Source organism: Dipteris shenzhenensis, chromosome 23 (genome assembly GCF_047967505.1).
Source record: "Dipteris shenzhenensis isolate YYH24624 ecotype China chromosome 23, Dip_SZ_1.0, whole genome shotgun sequence".
NCBI lineage: Eukaryota > Viridiplantae > Streptophyta > Polypodiopsida > Gleicheniales > Dipteridaceae > Dipteris > Dipteris shenzhenensis.
This window is the reverse complement of record NC_141618.1, coordinates 34771366-34794587: the sequence shown is the minus strand read 5'-3', so window position 1 is coordinate 34794587 and position 23222 is coordinate 34771366. Positions and strand designations below refer to the sequence as shown.

Here is a 23222-nt window from a genome sequence, read left to right as displayed (position 1 = left end):
GTTGAAAATTAGTGCTCTTGCCTCTGTCTTCAAGTATCTCCTCGATTATGTTGAGCACATTGCCAGTATTTATGTATCATAGCTACATTCATTCTATATTAGGGGCGCATATGTGTAGTGCCTAAAACACAGTGCATAGTGCCACGTGGAGGTAGTTGGGACCAAAAAAGAAAACGATGGGAAAACAGTTGAATATTGATGAAGAGTTTTTTTGTTTTGGGTGGGGATAAGAAAACTCCAAAAAGAGAGAGGAGGAAAAATGTTTTAGTAAGGGCCGGAAAGGGCGGCACGTGGACAAGGGAAGAGGGAGACACGTGGAGGGGTACTTTTCATTGACGCCTGCCTAGTACTGCATAGACAGATACAATGATGGTGATGATGGTAGCTGCCTTGCTTGCTATTGCTTCCCAGCATCCTCCGCTTTGCTTCCCCTTTCACCTCTGCCTACATTTTCATCCTTTTCCCTCCCTCTTGCCACGCTTTTTAGCTTCCTGCTGCCACAGATTGACACTCAGAAGAAGATGGCGCAGAAATTCGCCCTCCTTTGAGTGCCCACAATTCGTCTTGAAGCATTTGAGATCGTGCTCTGCTGCAGCCTTGTTGCATTGACACTCGCTTTGACGCTGCACAGAGAGAGAGAGAGAGAGAGAGAGAGAGAGAGAGCATTGACACTCGCTTTGACGCTGCACAGAGAGAGAGAGAGAGAGAGAGAGAGAGCATTGACACTCGCTTTGACGCTGCACAGAGAGAGAGAGAGAGAGAGAGAGAGAGAGAGAGAGAGAGCATTGACACTCGCTTTGACGCTGCACAGAGAGAGAGAGAGAGAGAGAGAGAGAGAGAGAGTTTCTTCTCCAAAGCATATCAACTCTTCTGTAAAGCATATCAAGCGCTTCAGCAAAACACAGTACCGGCAAGGAGCTAGGCGATCTTCACGTAGCTGCCACGTCTTGTTGATCAGTAGACTCCATGGGGTGGGCTAGAGCGATCTTAGTCAATTGCGACACATTCTTGGGGTATGCTATGCTGAATTTATTCTGTGAAAATGGTGCAAGTCCTAGTGTGCTTTATGGCAGCCGTACAGCTGTTTCCTGATAATTAGGCGCAATGTCGTGTTGCTTTTCTTTTCTGGAAACGTTATCTTCGGAATACGTCCTGCCGCAGTAGTTCTACAAGTGCTTTTGTTTCGTGTAGTGTTTTGACTACACCGTATTTTTCCATTGTCAAATATATCTGCATAACGCTGGGAGAGGAATGAAAGCTTTCTTTCATAGTAGTCGAATTCTTATCTGTGGGCGGCACGATCATAAGTTTAGCCTTCTTTGACAGGGTCGTGCAGAATGACAAATGTGAATTATTAAATATTGTTCAAGCGCCTTATTATACTTAGATTTGTGAGCTTGCTGTGTTGAAAGGGAGTAACCAGTGTCATGTTCTTGCATGGTATACTAGATGAGAGGCAGCTCAAAGTAATGTAACCAATTGTCGACCAATTAGAGAACAATCACGCAGCACGGAGGCTAGCTTGCATCGATAGAAGAGACTAAGACCCCAGTTTACAAAGAAATACAGTGACTATTGAAAGAGAGAGAGAGAGAGAGAGAGAGAGAGAGAGAGGTACAGCTCGATCGATCTATGGAGAAGAAGATTGAAGAGCAGGTCCTGCACTTGCTATGGATTGATCTATGGAGAAGAATGCTTAACCTGCAAGCAATGGAGGTGAAAATCTGCAAGGCTGGACACCGAACTTGCAGTACTCAAACTTCTGCGAGATGGACACGACAAAGCCTGCCTTTGGGCAGCTCCTTCGTCAAAGCGTGAACTATTAGAGTGTTTCCTACAATGGAGAAATGTATAGGATTTGAGTGAGAGGATGGCAATTTTTATAGACAAGAGGAGAAGGGGGTCAGACCTGGGGATTGGCGAGGTGGCAAACTGTTAAGTGGCACTCACCACATGTCAGCTGTGGATGCCACTGACAAGCATCACACTCACATTGTGATGCTATACCTGTGCCAAATGAGAGTATATATAGCAGAAAATAATGGCTATTGCCTTGAATGCAAACTGCATATGAGCTGCCTATAATAATCTTGGGGCTGGCTAGAGTGATAAACGAGCCACCCATAATTTCTATTTTTGAAGTGGAACGTCCGCTGTAGTAGAATGGGTCATCTTAGAGCTCATTCCCACGTTGACCTGATCTGTAGGAGGTTTTTACAGCAAAAAAATTTCAGGTCTTCCTCCTTCCGTCCGGACGACTGTCACGCTGCAAAGCAGCTTCTTCAGCTCCCATTGTTGCCCCGCCATTGGAAGAAATAATTCAAGACTTCCGTATTGCGATTTTCACGCTTAACGTCAAGCAAATTGGCGATTTTAGGGGAGGCTTCTCGAGCCCGTAGGGAGCTTCGAATTTTTTGGCCGGGAGACTATTTTCACACTTGTCATAAAACTTGGCCGAAGAATTCTGCTGCGTGGGAATGCCCTCTTAGTCATGTCGGGATTTCAGTCACCTGTGAGCGCCCATATAGGGACATGGGGGAGAAAGACCAGTACAAATAGAAGGAAGCTACGTGGGCAAAAGAAGGGCTGCTACAGCGACGGATCTGAGAGAGAGGAGGTAGGTGTGCCTGTCTTGTGGGCAGCATGTAAGGTTGTCACATGGGCAGCATTATGGAGGGGTTGCCAGGTCTGAGAGGGAGAAGGTATGTGTGCCTGCCTTGTGGGAAGCATGGGAGGAGCCAGAGAGGAGCAGCCATGTGGGCAGCATGGAGGGCTGCAGGTCAGGTGAGCCACATGGGCTAGTTGGCCAAGCCTGGGGCTGGTATGCTGCAAACAGGGGCAGATTTGGGCAAGGAGCAGGAGCAGACCGCAGAGGCAGTTGGGTGGGGCCAGTTGCAGTCTGCCTGCCATGTGGCAGGTTGGCATGCTGATTGGCACCAAGTGCAGGTTGGCATGCTGGTCAGCCTTCCAGGTGGTTAGAGCAGGTCCCCATGGACCGGCATATCCCATGAAAGCCAGGATCGTTGCCTACTTTTGAACCCGCCCCGAATTCTGTGGAGAGGCACCACCGGAGAAGAAGCTCCTTTCCAGGGGGTGGCAAGGGGCCCCCCTGGCGACCGGAGATGCCCGCTCCGTAGTTTACGTGCCTTTTTTGGGTGTGGTTCTAGGTTCCGTGATGCCCAAACTATGCTGCATTCCAGGCTCGCGGTGGCTTTAGCTGGTGCCTGGCATGGGGCCTGGAGGCATTGGAGGTAAGTGAAAAAAGCTTTGAGCAAGCTTGTTCAGCCGGTCCATGGGGACCGGCTCTTATTCCAGAGAAGTGAGGGCAGCCACCCTCTCTCCAATAAAAGGGGCATTGGGCCCCTATTTTGGCATCCAATAGAGCATCAGCTCATAGAGTCCAGCAACCCACTGAAACTCAAGCAGACAGCACGCCTGCAGTCGGGTGGGGCCAGTTGCAGTCTGCCTGCTATATGGCAGTTTGGCATGCTGGTCGGCCTGCCAGTTGGTTATTCCAGAGGGGTAAGTGTAGCCACACCCTCTGGAATAAAAGGGGCATTGCAACCCACATCACGAAGGCAGTCGGGTCGGGCCAGTTGCAGTCTGCCTGCCATGTGGCAGGTTGGTGCAGGTCGGCCTGCCAGTTGGTTATTCCAGAGGGTTGAGGGCAGCCACCTGTCTGGAATAAAAAGGCATTGGGCCCCTATTTTGGCATCTAATAGAGAATCAGCTCATAGAGTCCTGCAACCCAATGAAGCTCAGGAGTTGCCAATAGGAGGTAGAAAACAGTATTCTGAAGGTCACAGGGGTGGCAACACCCTGATGCTTGATGGTGGTACACTGAGATCTCATTTTGTATCAGGGTGTGTCCTGAATACACTGTGTTGGCTGTTCTACATGCTGTGTATTCTCAAATCTGTGCTTGTGTGTCTTATGAATTGTGTGCACACGGAGTGAGTGTTCACTTAAATGTTGTGTGATCTTAGGGAAGTGGAAGTGGAAATTGAAGGATGCAAGTGCACTCTCCATGCTTATAGGGACACCTGTGGATGTGGTAATTCCCCATACCCAGCTAGCGGAGATGGTGCATGAAGTATGGAAGATATTGAAGGATGTCTATAAATATAAGGAGGATCATCACACTTAAAAATCCATGATGATGCAGGGTCAGCCGGCACGTGACGACTTTGTAAAATTGAAGGTTCTCAGGGATCAACTGGCGGCAGTTGGTGGTAAGGTGGACAACAACTAGTTTGAGATGCTCTTGGACAATAAGCTTCCAAGAAACCATTACAGCTGGAGAACGATCGAAGCTGATTACCTTCAAAGAATTGGGCTCATTGTTGCTTCAGGTTGAGGCTCAGATCAAGCTATATGATGGAGAGAATGGTGACAGGAAAGCATTCATTGCCAAGGATAAGCCTGGCATGAGTCCAATTTTTTTTTAGAGCACTAGTACTCTTCAGATGCTGAAAGAAAAGAAAGAAAGAAGAAATTCTTTTACTGCCACAAGCTTGGACATTTTTGTTGGGTGCGGGAAGCAATGGAATGGGAGCGGAGTGCAAGGGAGCAAACAACAACCCAGAGAAGGAAGGGGAGAACATTCAAAGCTTGCAGAGTCACCACATGAATTCATAAACACAAATCAGTTAAGCAAATGACACGATGGTGAAAGAACAACCAGCCTCTTTCAGGGGGCAAACTTAACCCTACCTTTCTGTGAAAAATCTCCAAGATCTCATTGACAGCTTCACCTGGAGGAGACATGCTTCACCACAGACAATGTTGAATGAGACTCAAATTGTAGCTTGGAAGTCTCAGATTCCATAGAGCTTGGAGGGTAGAGCCAGACAGGCCCGAGAACTTCAGATATAGGAAGAGTCACACCTTCCACCCTTCGGGGATTAGGAGAAATGACCTCTTCACAATTTTCTCAGCGCAGGCCTGAGCCTTCCATAGTTACTGATTTCAGCTCTTGCGTATTTGGGACTGAGGACAGCGAGGAGCTGCCCAATCCAAGATTTCTGACACAAGAATCCAGCTTGGAGAGCCGCAACTGCTCTCTGAGAGAAGTTGTTTCTCATGTCCAGCAGCGAATCCCTGTAACAGAAGCAGAAACACAATATACCGAACAGTAAGGGAAAAAACCTCTTCTCTCTCACACACACATACACTTTTTTTTGTACAAAAACCATTTCATTAAGAAGTATGTACATTCATAGTTGTCCTGAAGCGGGACAGCTACTAGAAACACTGAGAGAAAAGTTCCAACCACACATGCGCATACCAAGAACTCTGCATTGTTATCCACGCCTTGGGGAGTGGCTGACTGAGAACAAGCAATACAATCATACCTTGCAGCCATTTTTGAGAAACGCTTGCCAATTGGCATTAAAGGTGGCCTTTATGTAGTATACGTCATCATCTTTTTGTTGCAGTTTCTTTAGTTCTCTGTAACTCATGTGCTCTCCGAGTAGCTCGCTATGGCCTTCTGCATCTTCTTCTGTTCCTGCTCTACTTTACTTTGGTTCCTGGTTTCCAATGCCTCTGCCTCGCTCCTCTAGCTTGTGGTCCAGGTGGCTCCTTTGGTGTGTGTGTGGGGGGGCGGGTGCGTTTGGCCGGGAGGAGGGGGGGGCGGGGGGCTTGGCTGTCATCTCCGTCCATGGTGATTCATGCATTGTCTCCAGTTGACCTGTAATGTGGGGAACGGAAGGGGGGAGATGTTGATAAAAAGTCCTGCATGAGTGGTGGGTCTGTACTCGTATGGTCCCCTCCACTATCCCCTCTAAATCTCACTAGAGTACTCCTAAGCTAGCCCCCTTTTTCTACCCTTCATTACGGGGAGATTTATGGTTGAAACATTCCAGATTGTTCAAGCGACTCGGATGTGGGGATATAGCGAGTGTCTGTCTTTCCCAGTTGAGGAGAGTAGCTGCTATCTCGCTATGAAGGCAATGGACAACGGTTCTCTAGCAGCTGCTGCCGAGCGAGAGACTCTGCAGTCGCTCGACCACTATACACCCATTTCAAGCTGGTAAAGTTTTCGTGTTTGGTTATGGAATTTTGCTCAGGAGGTGACCTGCATAAGCTGAGGCAGAGACACCTAACACGGTCAGCTTGACCAGATACAAAGGAAAAGAAACTTCAGCCCCAATTAGCGAAAATTTTCCCCATGATTCCATAGACCCTTGGCAGGGCCAAAAACAGGACACATGTTTGGAAACAGTAATCAAAAAGCATCTCTACATTCATTCCCGCAATTTTGGTGTGCACAGTCTATATAAGTTTTAAAATGAAATGGCTAGTCAGTCCATCCATTCTTAAATCTCCATGCTTTTGCTGCTCATTTTGCTGTGAGAAAATTTATCACCAGCATTCCGTTGGGGTAAGATTCATTCTTCCGTTAAAAGTAGCTAACTTTTCAGGAGAAAGCTACAGAGTGGAGCTTGATTGGTTGTGCAGCTCCCATTTAGTTTCTTTTGTAGGACAAGCCGTGGTATGCTTTATATGTCTAATCATAGCTTTGATTTTCTTGTTTAAGGATTTTGGGATTATGTACTTGCCTAGAAGAGCTATGAAACTAAATTTGTGCTTAGATTGGGCTAGATAGATACGTGCTTTAATTTGTGTATTTTGGTTAGCATTTGCAATTAGAATTTGGTATAGCTGAGCCTTAGGTTTAAATGACCTAATTGCAGAAACTGATACTTTTATTTATGTTTCTGGCAGGCCAATTGTGATGCTCCTGTATCCTCTGTAAGTAATATATTCACAGACAGAACAGTTTGAAAGCAGTTTAGTGAGTGTCTTACTTCTCATTGAATTATCTGACACAGTGTATCTGGGTGCTACAAATATCATTTTTCAAGTTTGGGTCTATGAGCATTTTTTAACTTTCACTTTGTGGTGGCTGCTGAACAATGCTTAGGATGATGATTTGTTGATTTGATATCGCTGGGCGTTTGCCTGGTTTCAACAACTTAGAGGGAAAGCAGAAATGCAAGGTTTAAGTTCATGTAAGCCAGTGTAAGTGTTTGGCTTTGCAGCATGGCCATATTTTGCAAGCACCAAAAGCTCGGTCTTATTCTCTCACACTAAAGATAAGTAAGCACAGGGGGTTGGAGTTATTTTTGTAAAATTTCAGTTTCTACATCCTAAAAGGCTGGAGAAATGCTTATTGCTGCAGCTATATTATTTAGATACAGAAGATTCTATCATTAGCAAAAGCAATATCCGCTAAGCTATGGATAGGGCTGAGGCGTGTGCGAATGAGAGAACATCTTTTCAAAGAGTTCAAGAAAGAGAAAAAGGTCTTTCTCAGAATTCCTTCTCACACAAAGTCCTTGACCATAGGGCAATGTGTTAAGATATCACCCCCATTATGTGGGCTGTGGTTGATTTTTAGGAAAGCAAGCAAGGTAGCCTATAAGTTCGACTTCCCACCAGGGTGTGAGGTGCATCCATTGTTTCATGCTTCTCATACAAGAGATAGAGGATAATGTGGAGCACAAACCATCCACAATACTAGATTGAAAAGGAATGCCAGTTCGGAACTGCAAGGTTGGCTACATTATACATGGCATGGAATTTCTATGAGAAGCCTCGTAGGAAATTGTTTACCAGATACAGAAAGAATGTTTAGATTTTATCATCGAGGATGCTGATTCTTGAGGAAAGGAATGTTACGTTCCACTTTGGATGTAATATGATCTTCAATGGATCAGTTAATTACAAGTCTTTAGAGAGGCATAGAGTGGTTTAACATTGAGTCAAGGTTGTAAGTGAATGCAAGTATGAGTGGCTTTTGGCATGTAGCCTCATGTGACCTTGAGCTCCCTGAGTAATGGTGGTTAACCCAATGGTCATATATTCTGTTGAAACGTCTTGGTGTGTGTTGTAGTAGGTGGGGGATGCCAAAAATTGCAACCTAGCAGGAGGAGCAGCGAAACAACACCAGTAATTCTCCATTTGTTTTTGAAAGAAAGGACGTAGGAAAATAGTGACTACCAAGCTCTCTAGCTGCTACAAAAGAGTGTAAATGGTCTATGATAATGATAAGAGCAGCTTCAAGGTTAGCTTGTTGGTATATGATCTTGAATGGATCAGTTAATAACAAGTCTTTGTGCCCATAAAAAAGCCAATAGATTTGGTCCACTTGATCTGAGCACCGGAGGCCTTACAATAGATGGCCAAGGCGCCCCTAACTGTCTCAAGGCTTGCTGCTGATACCTCCACACACACAAGGCCATATCATCTACGAACTCTCGGTCAAGCAGCTCCTCCTCCTGTCAAGTGAGAGCATAGAAAATAGCCCAACGCCTCAGCTATGAATAGGAAGAGGAAGGGGACGAGGGGCACCCTTGTTGAACCAGTGTGAGAGAGAAAAGGCCTCGCCCGTTTGACCACCAATGATCAAGAGCTGAGTCCCATCTGATCCACCTCTCCGGAGAAACCCAATCTCTGCATAGTGCCCTCCAAGAAGGACACTCCACCCTGTCATAAGCCTACTTGAAATCCAAGAGAAGAATAGCAACTCCTCTCTGGCCCAATCCACTGCCTGTGTTCCTGAAGAAATCCTGTCTACGTGTCATGAATGATATGAGGAAGGTGGAGCCTCAATGACAAGCTCAAGACCTTGGCCAAGATCTTGTAAGCGGTATCCAGTAAACTGATCAGTCTCCATTGGTGAATAGCCAATCTATCCCCTCCCCTTTTTGATCAAGCAAATCCAGCCTAGACTCATGGAATGAGGAAACGAGCTTGAGTAAAAAATCTCCTGGCAAGCCAGCTGAAGCAGGGTGACAATATGCTCCCAAAAACACCAAAAGAAACTGGGCGTTAGGCCATGCTCCCCAGGGCACTTTTGAGGAGGGAGGGCCTGGAGGGCCTCCCAGAGCACCTTGTCCGTGAATAGAGCCTCTAGCTGTCTGCTCAGGGACTACTAACGTAACCTGCTGCCAAACTGCCTCTCGGGCTACAAGGGCGACTCCTACTTGGACTGAAACAAACTATCGATAGAAGTTCGTGGTGAACTAAACAATCTCCTGAGGGTCCGTGTGCATCTGCCCTAGTGCATCCCGTATCCGCTCCTCCCTGCTTATCCTCCCCAAACTCTAGGTTATTGAAGTCTCTTCCAACAATCCAAGAGTCTTCCAAATTGCTCGACCTATGATAAGCTCACCTTGATCAAAGGCCTTCGGGGCCAATGCCTAGGAGATTGAAATGCAGACCCCTCCACTCCGGCCTACTACGAGGGACCAAACCTTTGGGCCCCTCTGCTGGAGAAGGTGGTGGCGACGTTTGATGCCCGCTGTTGAAAACATGTGCTTTTGAATCAAGAGAAAATATATTGTCCGTCATACCACTGCTTCATTCAACTCCTGGCAGCTAAGTGCGTGCATGATCATAAAGTCCATGCACGTTCCAATCGACCATGGTCCAGCTCATGGGGAGGGGGAAGGAGGAAACAAGGCTCGCCAATGAATGGGAACTTGCACAAAAACCCTCGACTTCTATGACTCGAAGGGAGTTGGAAGGAGAGTAGTCTGTATTTGTGTGATGGTGAACTAGGGTCATGACAGGCTCAATGCCTACCTGCCTTCTGTGCCCAGTGCAATACGAAGGGGACATCTATAGTGGTCGCACTGCTAAAGTGTCCGGTAATGCGGGTGATCTCCACCTTGCGCAGCAAGTGGATCACTCCAACTGCCAAACCTGTGTCCGGCCTCTCCGGGGTAAAACCAAGCCGGAAGTGATTTGAGGCACCAAAGGTAAGTCATTAGTCCAACCCCTGTGGGTCCATCCACTCCCCCATTCTGCGATACACCTAATTGCTCATCATAGCATGGAATATAGAAGGTGTCCGTTGCCCATCACCTGTGGAGGCCAAATGGGAAACCCCAAAAAGGGCCCGCAACCACACCGATCGAACCCCTTTTTTGGGGCTGCAGGATCAAAATCACCTCTAGAGCCATAGGATATGAGTATGGGACCTCAAGGTAGCTCCACAGTCCAAGCCTCTAGAACTCCCTTGGCAAGTGATGCCTAGGGCGAAGTCTCAGAGCTGGAATTTGGGGGGACCCGTCGCCTTCCCTTGGCGCCCACAAAGAGGCAGAGTCCTACTAAGAGACTGGGCTGTTGGAGCAAAGAAGGGGGGAGGGGGGAGGGGGAAGGCATGGCCTTACCCTTGCCTGGATCTTGGGGTCAAGGAGAAGCAGAAGAAGCGGACGAGCCTACTGCAGTGGGGGCGGGGGGGGATGCAGAGGGGGGGGAGGGGGTGGTGAGGGCGACTATAGCGGGGGGTATGGGCAGAGGTGGGAAAGAGGAAGAGAGTTGGGGGGAGGGGTCGTGGGGAGGAGGCAGACGCGCAGGAGGGGTGGCAGCTGTTGGCGAGGTAGAAGCTTGCTGCTGAGCAGACGCTGGAGAGCTTTGAGCCCCTTCCTCTACAACCATAAGAAGGAGAATGAAAGAGATAGCGGCCACTAAAGCGGCGGGAGCTCCTGTGGGGATGCCTGAGTACTCTGGACGACTCCTCGAGGGATCTGTTGGGAGGTCAAATAAGGTCTCGTCCTTTGGCGGAGTTTGCGGACGTCTTGAAGGCGAGTCCCTAGCTGATTCTCTGGGCGTGAGAAGTTACATCGTGTGCTGCGCTTGCCCTCTCTCTGAGTCTAGCCTATCACCTTTCGTTCTCAAAGGCCCACTTGCTTGGTTTCTTCTTTTTCACTGTGGTCCACTTTCCTTAGTAGGGATCCTCCCAAGGGTTTTGGTACTCTTGCTGCTGTTGCTACATGTGAGGAGCCGTGTCCACCTGAGGCTTCCTTTGCTGTCTTCTGATGGCCCAGTTGTTGGCAGCGGATGGTAATCCAGAAATCTCTATTCTCCGATGGAGCTTTTCCCCATCTATGGTATCGAGAAAGATGGTCTCTGGAAGGGCCTCCAGGCTCTCTACAACTAGCATGAGACGGGGAAGTCCATCATCCCCCACAACTGAGCTTGCAGACTCCGGGAGGGACTCCAACAGTATGCCAAATGCCCAGCCAATGGAAGGAAGAATGGCCCTGTACTCCCTCGGGAGCCCTGGGAAGTGGGGCACGTGATGTACCATATCCATGTCCACCATTGTGAAACAATGGTACCAAGTAAAAAGGTACGTCAAGTGCAGGCCAAGAAAAATGGGGCTTTTGCTCCATAAGAGACATGGTGGTGGAGCTTGACACATCCCAGCACTCCTGAAACCCCTGATCTGCAAAATAACCACACACAACATCAGAACTGAGCAGGCTGCTCTCCACCCAACCGTGACATCTACGGGATGTGATCCCGAATCAGAAGATGTCCCCCCGAGCCACGAGCTGAGCTACTGGCACGAACTCCCAATCAGATCCCAACCAGCCTGGTGTCCCATACCACCAGGTGGCGCTGTGAAGCCCTGGATCTGCCACTGGGCCTTGGGCTACGCTAAGATGCAGGCGCGCGTCCGCGACACAATCCAGGATCAGACCTAGCACCTGGGAACGAGACTTGCTCCCAACTGCACACCGAGAACTGAACCCCTTGGGCCTCTTTTATAGACTCGGGCCCCGGCGCCAAAAATAGCGAAGACCTATAAATAGTTCGTACCCTTGCCACTCAACCCGAGAATCAAGCCTGCCTAGCTCTAAGCCTCCCCAGGCTAACCTGAGCTAGTTCTGTGTACCTAGTACACGTCAGATACCGATCCGTGCACATGACATACTCCCCCTCCTCTAAGAACTCACTCCTGAGTTCGGTAAGAAATCGGGAAATGTTCTTTGGAGGTTTTGTAATGTCTCCCATGTTGCATCCTCCTCAACACGTTCCTTCGCACTCTCAGGCTCAAGAAAGAGGGCCGGTGTTTTTATTGCGAGGAGCGGGGCCACACGAAGAATGAGTGTCCTAAGCGGAAGAACCAGAGATTGGTGCTAGGACCGAAGCTCCAGGCAGGTCCGCGTACCGCAGCCAAGGGAGCCAACCAGGTTACAATGACAGGTATTCTGATACCAACTGACACATCCCAGCACTCCTGAAACCCCTGATCTGCAAAATAACCACACACAACATCAGAACTGAGCAGGCTGCTCTCCACCCAACCGTGACATCTACGGGATGTGATCCCGAATCAGAAGATGTCCCCCCGAGCCACGAGCTGAGCTACTGGCACGAACTCCCAATCAGATCCCAACCAGCCTGGTGTCCCATACCACCAGGTGGCGCTGTGAAGCCCTGGATCTGCCACTGGGCCTTGGGCTACGCTAAGATGCAGGCGCGCGTCCGCGACACAATCCAGGATCAGACCTAGCACCTGGGAACGAGACTTGCTCCCAACTGCACACCGAGAACTGAACCCCTTGGGCCTCTTTTATAGACTCGGGCCCCGGCGCCAAAAATAGCGAAGACCTATAAATAGTTCGTACCCTTGCCACTCAACCCGAGAATCAAGCCTGCCTAGCTCTAAGCCTCCCCAGGCTAACCTGAGCTAGTTCTGTGTACCTAGTACACGTCAGATACCGATCCGTGCACATGACAGAGCTCAACTGCAACCTGTTGAATGTGGTCACCTTCCAAAGCTAGGCTCACTTGAATCCAATCCGCACTTGACGCCTCGAGGGGGTAAGGCCAACAATCCTGCCTATCACTGCCTTGTCCTGAAGAGATTGGACTGCTTGCTTAAACTATTGCTTGTCTACGGGAGAGAGAAGAAACTTGATGGTTTGGGGAGTCGAGGGTGCTGTCATGAGAGCCCTCTGGCCAGATCAAGGGTCACCACCAAGAAATTCTCTCTCCGTGTTGAAGCAAAAACCATTGCTACAAAGAGGGAAAAACTAGGCCGGTGTCAAACACTATTTCTATTGCTCCATTCTCTCAGCTCACGGGCGATGGCAATAAGTTGTTCCACCCAGCCTATTCTCATAGATCGCAGATCGTCAGATTCCATTCGTTATTTCTTTCATACTTATCCATGAGACCCTCATTTCCCCAGATAGTTCTCCTTGCCAAATGTCATCATTATAGCCTCTCCACTTGGTGCACCTTTTTACCCCTCTCTTGGGGCACATTAAAAACCACTTGCCCCTTGGCATTATTGCACATTTAGGTGCACCTAGGCCTTAGCAGTCAGAACTACCTAGTCAATGCCATTCCACCCTCACCTAGGACCTTGGTAGTTACTTCTCTTGACCATTTCAATTACGCACATTAACTATTACAAAAGTTGGTCATCTAAGAGAAAATGCCCACCGATCTATCCGAGGTCATGCTATCTCGGCTAGAGCATAACATTCCTTCCCTCTTCAAGCATCAGCGTCCTCGATGATGAAATCTGGGAACACTCTCCGTAACTGGTATACGGATTCCCAGGTAGCTTCCGATAGAGGCTGACCATGCCATGCAACCAACACCGTGGGTATCTTTCGATTTCGTATCTGCATTGTTCCTCGGTCCAGGATTCTTGTTGGCTTGCGCCCTGCAATATCCTCTATCTCCTGAAACAAAACCACACCTTCAATTAGTTAGTCACCTGTATGCAAAAATTTCTTTAAGCGCGAAACATGAAAAACCGGGTGCACCTTACACCCCTGTGGCAATTCTAATTTATAGGCTACACTGCCTATTCTCTTTAGAATTAACCACGGCCCACAGTATCGAGGTGATAACTTAGCACATTCTCCTGAAGTCAACGACTTCGAGTGCGAAGGAACTCTGAGAAAAACTTTTTCTCCTTCCTTAAATACTCTTATAGACCGATTTTCATCCGCATACACCTTGGCTCTATCCATAGCCTGACGGATATTAGCTCTCGCAAGTGCTAGCATCTCCCGCATCTGAACTACAAAGTTCGCGGCACTAGGCACTTTCTGAGGTACTCCAACTATAGACGGATTGGCTGGTCTATAACCATAGTTCAGCTCAAACGGACTGAACCCGGTAGAGGAATGTTTCCTATCATTGTAGGCAAACTCCAACAATGGCAACCACTTGTCCCATGTATGTTGCCTCAATGACACATATGCCCTCAGCATATCCTCTAAAGTCTGGTTGACTCTCTCCGTCTGACCATCCGTCTCAAGATGATTCCCACTACTCATTCCCAACTCAGTCCTCAGTGTCCCAAATACCGCTGTCCAAAAAATGACCGGTAAATCTGACATCTCTGTCTGACACTATGGATCTAGGCAATCCATGCAGACGAAATATATGTCTAATGAACAAATCCGCCACTTGCGGGGCACTAACAGACTCTCTAGTCGGAATGAAGTGAGCCATCTTGGTTAGACGATCAACCACCACAAGGATAGAATTATATCCTCCTTGTGTTGCAGGTAGCCCTACAATAAAGTCCATGGAAATGCTTTCCCACTTACTTAGTGGTATTTCCAAGGGCTGTAAAAGTCCGGGTGGCTTCACCCGCTCGGCCTTACTTACCTGACACGAGAAACACCGTGTCACATATTCATGAATATGCTTTTTCATCTTTGGCCAAAAGAAATCTCGCTTCACGAGATCATATGTCTTCTCGACACCTGGATGTTCCGCACATGGGCTATCATGGCATTGTCGAATGACTCTGCCTGAGATCATTCTGACAAGGTACTACAACCTTGCCATTTCTAACTAGCATACCATCCCTTATGGTATATCTTGCATAAGTTTGGCCTTTTCTGGATGCCACGTCATCCTTTTCATTTTCCCCGGGTTTTAACACATGAGCTTTAGGCCATAAGCTCTGGACAAACTCGTCCACCTTTTGAGTTTCTCTGATCTCGGTCATTAGAGCACTCTCTAATACCGTGAAACTCAGGTTGTGCATAATGCCGTGAAACTCAGGTTGTGCATAATGCGAGACAACGCATCAGCCACCTTATTATCTTTTCCTCTTCGGTACCGAATCGTCAAATTAAACTCCTGCATGACTGCCCACCTAGCTTGGCGGCCCCTCAAGTCAGGCTGTTTACAAAAATGTTTCAGAGTATCATGATCTACATCCACATAAAACTCTGAACCATACAAATAATGTCTCCATGTTTTCAAAGCATGGATAACAGCATACAACTCCAATTCATGAGTTGGCCAATTCCTTTGAGAGGGAGAAAGCTTCTTGCTTTCAAAGGCTACTGGCCTTCCCTCTTGAAGGAGAACTGCTCCTACCGCAATGCCACTTGCATCGGTTTCTAGGAACAACGGTTTCTGGGGATCAACTATTTTTAACACCGATCCTGAGACCACAGCTTGTTTTATGGTGTTAAAACTTTCTTGTTGATTTTGTCCCCAAATAAAAGGTACTTTATTTGAGGTCAAATCAGTCAATGGCGATACTATTCCGGAATATCCTTTGATATGCCTTCTATAAAACTGGACAAATCCCAAGAATGATCGCAACAACGCGGTCAGACTCTGAGGGATTGGCCAAGTTAGTATCGCAGCCACTTTCTTCGGATCCATTTCTACCCCCTGTGGAGTAATTATGAACCCTAAATATTCAAGCCTAACCATACACAGTATAGTTTTCTTTCTATTCACATAAAGACTGGCTTTCCTCAAAGTACTGAACACTATCCTTAAGTGTTCACGATGCTCAGTAACACTTTTACTGAATATCAAGATGTCGTTAATAAAATGTACTACGAACTTTCTGATATACGGATGTAGTAAATCGTTCATAAGCATGACGCATGTCGCTGGAGCATTGGTAAGTCCGAAGGGCATTACCAAAAACTCATAATGACCAAACCTGCTTCTGAAAGCGGTTTTATGCACATCCTCGGCTCTAATCTGGATTTGATGGTAGCCGCACTTAAGATCTATCTTACTGAAAATCACGGCTCCATGTAATGCATCTAGCAAATCATCAATCCGAGCCATCGGATACCTGTGCTTAACAGTGATATTATTCAATGCTCTGTAATCTATACAGAGGCGAAACGTATCATCCTTTTTCTTCTTTAATATCACTGGCGAAGCAAAAGGTGAGAAACTTGGTTGAATCTGCCCCAACTTGAGGTATTCTTCCAGTTGTCTACGCACCTCTGCCTCCTCAGCAAAACTCATTCTATAGGGAGGTCTATTTACAGGTTCTGCCCTCGAGATCAGTTCAATCTTATGTTGAACTTTCCGCTCTGGAGGTAACCCATAAGGTAGTTCATCCCTAAAACATTCAGAGAACTCCTCTGTTATAAGATTAGCCAGCTTGGCCATCTCACCACTTTGCGCAACATTAGTGCTAGCCGAAGAATCACCAACCGGCTCTACCGATGCTGTGCAAAGGAATAAAAACTCTACTTGAGCCTTTTTTATTTCCATCACGGAAACCAACGGTCCCTGAGGTATATCTTTTTCACCTCGCAAGACATAAAGCACATCATTCATCTTGAATTGATATACGTGCTTTTTCCAATCAATGGCTGGATTCTTCTTAGAATGCCATGCCATACCCAGGGCTATATCTGCATGAGCAAGCTTGGTCATTTCAAAGTCAAGCTTCTCAGCATAGTCCTGAATCCGAAGCTCCAACTGGGTAACCCTTTGGTCCCATACTTCAGTTGAACTTCCATCTGCCATCCTGACTGTATACGCATAGTCAGATGGACTTGTCTTTAATTTCAGCCTCTTCACGAGCTTGGAGTTAATCACATTGTGAGTTGACGCCGAGTCAAACAACACAATGATATCATGACTGGCCACTTGCCCTTTCATTTTAATTAACTCCGTATCATTGAAGGCTGTATACCCCGTTGCTGCGGGCTTAGATAGGATGTTATCAGGTGCACTCGTCACTAACTTAGCAACAGATACACATAACAAACAAGGTACTAACGTCTGAGAAGGTCCCGCCAGTTGCATCTGCATATGTTCCGCATTGGGACTCTCCTGCATTTCCACGTCGCATTCAGATATTATCATATTAGCCGTGCGACGGTCTTTATTCAGTGGACAATCCTTCCACTGATGTCGCTGAAGGCAGCCGAAGCACAATCCTTCTTTTCTAGCTTTCTCTTTTTGTTCAGGGGTCAACGAGGACTTTGACCAAGCCCGGGCTGCCATTGGAGTTATTTTCCTTTTCACCCCAACGGTGGTACTTGTTTTTACTGGTCCCTCAACCGGCTTCACCTGCTTGGTTTGGCCACTTGGCTGTGAGACACTTGTCTTTGAAACCCATTTCCTTGGAAATCCCCCTTTTTTCGGGTACTCATACTGAGTCCCTGCCTGCACAAATCCACCAGATCTGCCTCTGGCATCCTCATAGTTCAGGGCTACTAGTTCAGGGCTACTGCAATAGATTCATCTAATGTAGTCACATATTTAGCCCGAACTTCCATTTTGATCTTGTCGTTCAGTCCATAGATATAGTCTTTTAACTGAACCGACATAGGGAGAGGGTCTGTTATTTTCATGACACATTCCCTGAATTTGTCAGTGTACTCTGCCACTGACAGACTCCTCTGACGAAGATTTCTATAAGCATCCCAAGCTCGGGATTCTTCATCAAGTGGGAGAAAGTGTTTCTTGAATTCAGCTTTAAACCCTTCCCAGGCGGTTGGAGCAACTTGATCCTTCTGTTGCTTTATCCACCATCTGTCCGCTGCCTCAATAAACAGGTGTGTGGCCTCGCGGATTTTCTTTAGATCGGATCTAATCTCACAAATGGCGAAGGCTTCTTCCCACTTGTGTAACCAAACCTCGATCACATCAAAACTGCGCTCGGTCATCCGACCAGCGTACTTCTCCGGTCTATAATTAGCGATATTAGGCACTTTGACCCTTGCGCGCTCTAAGGAATGTATACTGGGCTCTGGCTCTGTTGGAGCTTTGCCCTTATCAATTCTAGACGGTCTAGCCGACAAGGCTTGTACCATTTTTCTAATCTCATTCTGACCAGCATTCACTTGAAGCTGCTGGTTCATAATCTGCTGTAAAGCATCCTCTAATATCGAAATCCTACCAATCAAAGTAGGTGCTGCATGATGTGACATCTGTTGTGTAGACTGTACTCTAGACTCACTAGGATTCACCCTAGAATTCTGCCCTTCTGCCTCCATAGTTTCACAATGGAAGACGGTATTCTTTTTTTTTTTTTTTTTCTCTTCAGTCTTTTCTAGAACCCAAATAACCAATATATACACCCTTCACTTCTGTTCTGCTTTCCTGGTTTTTTTTTTCTTTTTTTTTCTACGGTGCAGAAATAACAGGACCATATGAAAAACAAAAAACTGTATGGAAAGAAAGGGCTCCCTGATTTCTCCTCAAAGTCTCGATGGGTTATAGTAACGCTTTTCTAGTCTTTGTTCCCATGAAGATTCCGAATCGTCTTCTTCAGAACGAATAAACCTGTATGTTTCTCGAAGAGTGTCCTGGTCTGTCTTCAATGGTTGCCTTTGGTCTCCCGCTGCTTTGCTGTAGGAGCGTGATTCTACGCCTACGCAACGAATGTCCACGTAACCTCTGCGCTCCACCTGCTACCAGCCTGCTTTATGCGACCCCAAAGTCCAGCCACCAATTCAGCAGCCCCGTCTGGTCTTCTTCCCCGTCGACCGTCGAACCACCACGCTACCCCAAGCCCAAATGGAAAAAAACATCGTCAATCGTTGACGACCTCAATCAAAGTAATCCAGCGCCCACGGACCTTCGTAAGCCAATTGCGCGTCAGCGCGTTACGGGACCCCAACTAGCCTTCTCCGTTGACAGTCCAAAACGCCACCGACCACGCGTCGCCAGCAACTCCGTCACTGTAGAACACCAAACAGAAATCGGCCGTCCACCTTCCCTTCACGCACAGCCATTTGCTGTCACACCTGCGCTCCAGCAACGGCTCGGATTGATCATGCAATACATGGATTAGATCATCCTTGCGGGAACCTTGCGCTCCATCGCTTCATCACTTCACGTTCCGTCACCAGTAGCCTTCGCAGGTTTCGTCGTAGATCACGAATCCCCTTTCATCTGCCTCTAGCCTTGCTCTGATACCAAAATGTCAAACACTATTTCTATTGCTCCATTCTCTCAGCTCACGGGCGATGGCAATAAGTTGTTCCACCCAGCCTATTCTCATAGATCGCAGATCGTCAAATTCCATTCGTTATTTCTTTCATACTTATCCACGAGACCCTCATTTCCCCAGATAGTTCTCCTTGCCAAATGTCATCATTATAGCCTCTCCACTTGGTGCACCTTTTTATCCCTCTCTTGGGGCACATTAAAAACCACTTGCCCCTTGGCATTATTGCACATTTAGGTGCACCTAGGCCTTAGCACTCAGAACTACCTAGTCAATGCCATTCCACCCTCACCTTGGCAGTTACTTCTCTTGACCATTTCAATTACGCACATTAACTATTACAAAAGTTGGTCATCTAAGAGAAAATGCCCACCGATCTATCCGAGGTCATGCTATCTTGGCTAGAGCATAACAGCCGGGGTGGGGGGGAAGGGAAGGTAAAAAGCAAAAACCAGCCAAAAGTTTGGGCAGGGAAGCTGCACCAAACTCTAGGAAGGGGTGGCAAAAGGGGAAAAAGGAGCCGCTCCTTCTCGAGAAAGTGTACTGCGAGAGAGCCCTGTTCCAAAGGCCTGGAGGAGGGCAACTGAGCTCGAGGTGGAGCCCAGCCGCTGCTCAGAGAGGCTGCACACTACCTTAGCTGAGTTGGAGCATGGAGCAGCCGCCTAGCTGTCCCATGAGGACCTGGCGCAGCCAAGAAGTATACACAGTGGGCTGAAGGGGCATTAAATGCCAGCCACCTTCGGCCTCCAAGGAGCTGCTGCAAGGGGCACCAGGGGAGTTGCGCATGGCCTGAAAGGGGGTCTGAGGAGGGCAAGAAGGTGCCTAGAGCACCTTGACTAGCCAGGCGGCAGCCCGTCCAAGAGCAAAGCACAGCCAGAAAAGCGTGCGGGGGGGAGCCAGGGTGGGAGAAAAAGGAGGAAGGGCAGGGGGGGAGGAGTGATGCGGGGGAGAAGGAGAAGAAGGGCAGGGGGGAGGAAGCAAGACGGGGGGAAGCAGAGGCGGGAGGGGGGGGTGCTATGGCAGAAGGGGAAGGTTGGGGCAGCGAGAGGGTCAAGCTTGTCTCTGCCAGTCCTATCATTTTTCCCACGTCCTTTGGATGTGATTTGCATCCAAAAAATAATGGAGGGTTTATGGACTGTAGGAATTATATTTCTTAAGTTGTCATGGGTAAAAACCCACTGATAAGGCAGAAAGTAGGCGTAGATTGCGAGTGAACGAGTCTATCTGTGGTTATTTTACACAGGTTGGAAGGATTTGCTAGCATTTATTGGATCCATAGAGCAGATCGCCGGCTTATGTAGCAGAAAACACAGTTTGCCTTTGCTTCTAGGGGTTATTGAAGCTCAATTTGAATAAGCATAATCAACATAGCAAACGCACCAAGCAGGTTGTCTCCCCCAGATGCTGAAGTTTTGTGAACATTTTCAATTCCTGCTGGGTCTTCCAAACTTTTGGAGTTCAGGAGGAATGTTATGGTTTGTATCTGTGCAATCGCGCCAACATATGTCTCCACGTCCTTGATCCTCCATTATATTTATTTTGTAAACTGTAGGCTCTGACAGCTGTGCCCAGTGTAAGAGGACTAACACTTGTTTTCCTTATGTAGGTTTGCATCGATTAGGGCAATTGAGAGTCGCGACAAGCTAGATGATCAGCAATGGTTGACTTACTGGGTACTCTATTCATTTGTAACTCTCGTGGAGATGTCGTTCTGGCGGGTTTTTTATTGGTATATCAACTTCTTTATCCCATGTGTATCTCCTTTAGGATTGTATGTGTGGGCACTAGATCACCATCTGTCAACTTATCTCTGATAATTTGATTCATATGGTAACATACAAGGGACAAATTGAGGAATGGCAATTTTCAATAGGGCAACATTGAGTAACACAGTTTAGTAGTTTTTTAGACTGCCTGGATTTTTGTGAATTCAAAAAATGAAGTATCTTTTTCGTTTCTTCCACTTTTAAAAATAAACCGTTCTGATGTAAAGTTCCATAGTATTTGAAACGTAGACACTCTTTGTTTTGAACCCCTCAAGCCTTGGTAGTAATAGATATCATATGACTTTATTTACACTTGGGAAAAATTGTCGAGTAACATATTTTCAGAGGGATGGATCATATGGACTGCTTAGCATGTTTTTTCTACTGAATTTCATTCATGGATACTATAGTATTGAAGTAATTCTAGAAGACGTAGCCAATATTGATACTTGTTTTCATGCATTGTCGGTAGCTTGTGGGTGAGCTGTACATGAACTGACATCTGATAATAATTTCTTGTCCAGGATCCCGTTCTGGGGAAAATTTAAGCTTTTGGGAGCTTGCTGGCTGGTTCTGCCACAGTTCAATGGTGCGGCATTTGTATATGATTACTTTGTCAAGAAAAAGCTATTTAAACAGAATGAACCTGATACCAATGTCGGACACCATTTGGAAATAATGATGAGCTCCAGTGCACGTTCCTCGGTGCAACAGTTTATAGCTAATAATGGGCAGGATGCATTTGAAAATGTTATTGCGGCGGTAAGGAACTCTTATGGCTTTGTTAAGTCGTGGCTAATGATGCCCATGGATTTTGACTACATTTTATCCAGGCTACAAGCTTTGCTCAAAATTGTTGAGCCTTGCCTTCTCTGTTTTTCCTTCAAATATTTTTTTTAGCTGTGGTGTGCTATGCTAAGTATACCATGGACTTTGGCTATCTTTAATGCAGGCTACCAAGGAGGCTCGCAAATACAAACCTTCTCCGTCGAAAGAAAAGCAAGAAAGATACTGATTATGCCTCTTAATCTTGTTCGGAGGTCTTATCATTGTAAAGATCACTAGTTGGTTCCAAGAACATTGTCTAAGGATGGCGTTAGATGGTCCTTTATGGAGTATCTTTACCATGCAGACACAAGAGAAAGGTTGAAGGCACCCAAGGACTAAATGTTATAGTTTAGTGCAAAGGAACTCAAAAAATGTGCTGATCATACATCTCCATGCCCCTGAATTATAAGCAGTTAGGAATGCAATGAGATTAGACACTGGTATAATGAATAGTTGATCTCTCTATACTTGTAAAATTGCCAAACAATCACATAAATAATTTTGGGGTAGCCCAATTTTTTCATGGCAAACTTGGGGCTTGTTTCAGTCTTGTATCCTGGAGGATACGTTTAATATTTGTGGATTGCATACAATTTGATAAATTGAGATCATCTGTTGATTCTTTAAATAGTCTGAAAGAAGCATATGAATGCATTCATGAGAATGTAGCTTAGTAGCCTGAAAACATTAGATGTCACTTCAGACGGCGAGTGCATGTTGAGATGTGGCAATGGGAGGCTGACAATACAGAGAGATTGGACAGGAGTGGGAAAGCGGCAGCCGCAGGTGAGAAACAAGGAAACAAGGAAGCAAGGAAACAAGGAAACAAGGAAGATGATGAAGACATCATAATTCTAAAATGTTGTCAAGGAGGATGATATGCTGTTGCCCATATGCATCACTACATAAGCATCATGCTATTAGTGGTTTGGAGATTTTAATAAATGCATGCGTCTTTTGTCAACCGTATAATTCCATAAATTGACTGCTCTTAAACCTTAAAGTATTTTCATAGCCTTTTTCTAGTTACTATTTTATTCCTGATTGTTATGAATGTATGATTTACGGCAACGTCTTTATAAATATAGATTTGTAATTTAATTTGTGATCTCAAACTGTTAATTGTTTCAAAACTCATAGTGATAATTTGAACCAGTATTGGTGGGATTTAATGGCATACTCGCTTTTCACTTGCTTGTAGTCATGGGGTCTGCTGTGACATTTAACACTAATGAGGGATGATGTGTTCAGTTCTAGGAATTGACATATTTGCTTTCTAGTGTTTGGATCAATTGGCATTGATAGATAATGTCGCAGGAGGACAGTTTTTTTTTTTTTTTTTCAGGGGGGGGGTTTTTCAAAGCCTACATTTTGAGAGTTGGATTCAGAAGCCTTTGTTGGAAACAATGAAAAATACTTCTATGCACTTGTAAGATAATGGTTTGCATGCTTGGGTCGCAATGTTTTTTATAAAAGATCGTGTAGTCGAGAACCGTCACTGGTCCTTCTTGTCTATATGAAGTAAGCATATAAGCTAAGCTTTGATCCAATTTGAGTGTTTCAACTAAAGATGAAGATGTCCTTCACCTCCGTAGTGCCGATAGAAACTCAGTACGAAGACT

The 23222-nt window shown here is 46.5% G+C and overlaps 1 protein-coding gene across 4 annotated transcripts; it reads left to right on the top strand.

Moving 5' to 3' along the window:
* Positions 1-390: 390 nt before the first annotated feature.
* LOC147887305 (HVA22-like protein e) lies at positions 391-22228 on the top strand. Of its 4 annotated transcripts, XM_087394881.1 has the most exons (7): positions 391-599; positions 714-1013; positions 6730-6756; positions 20613-20735; positions 21297-21534; positions 21725-21819; positions 21855-22228. In XM_087394881.1, exons 2-6 carry the CDS (start codon positions 967-969, stop codon positions 21785-21787), a joined length of 498 nt encoding a protein of 165 aa, XP_087251007.1. In that variant the 5' UTR covers positions 391-599; positions 714-966; the 3' UTR covers positions 21788-21819; positions 21855-22228. The 4 variants fall into 4 exon arrangements, with proteins under 4 accessions (XP_087251007.1, XP_087251005.1, XP_087251009.1 ...); XM_087394879.1 differs by having other exon boundaries at positions 21725-22228; XM_087394883.1 differs by lacking the exons at positions 391-599; positions 714-1013; positions 6730-6756 and adding an exon at positions 6961-7026 and having other exon boundaries at positions 21725-22228.
* The last annotated feature ends 994 nt before the right edge of the window (positions 22229-23222 follow it).

What these genes read in the sequence shown, in the direction of transcription:
- LOC147887305 (XM_087394881.1), top strand. Translation starts at nt 967, where the DNA reads ATGGGGTGGGCTAGAGCGATCTTAGTCAATTGCGACACATTCTTGGG. An exon ending in AATTGCGACACATTCTTGGG is followed by an intron (nt 1,014 to 6,729) that starts GTATGCTATGCT and finishes TGTTTCTGGCAG; the next exon opens with GCCAATTGTGATGCTCCTGT. An exon ending in TTGAAAATGTTATTGCGGCG is followed by an intron (nt 21,535 to 21,724) that starts GTAAGGAACTCT and finishes TCTTTAATGCAG; the next exon opens with GCTACCAAGGAGGCTCGCAA.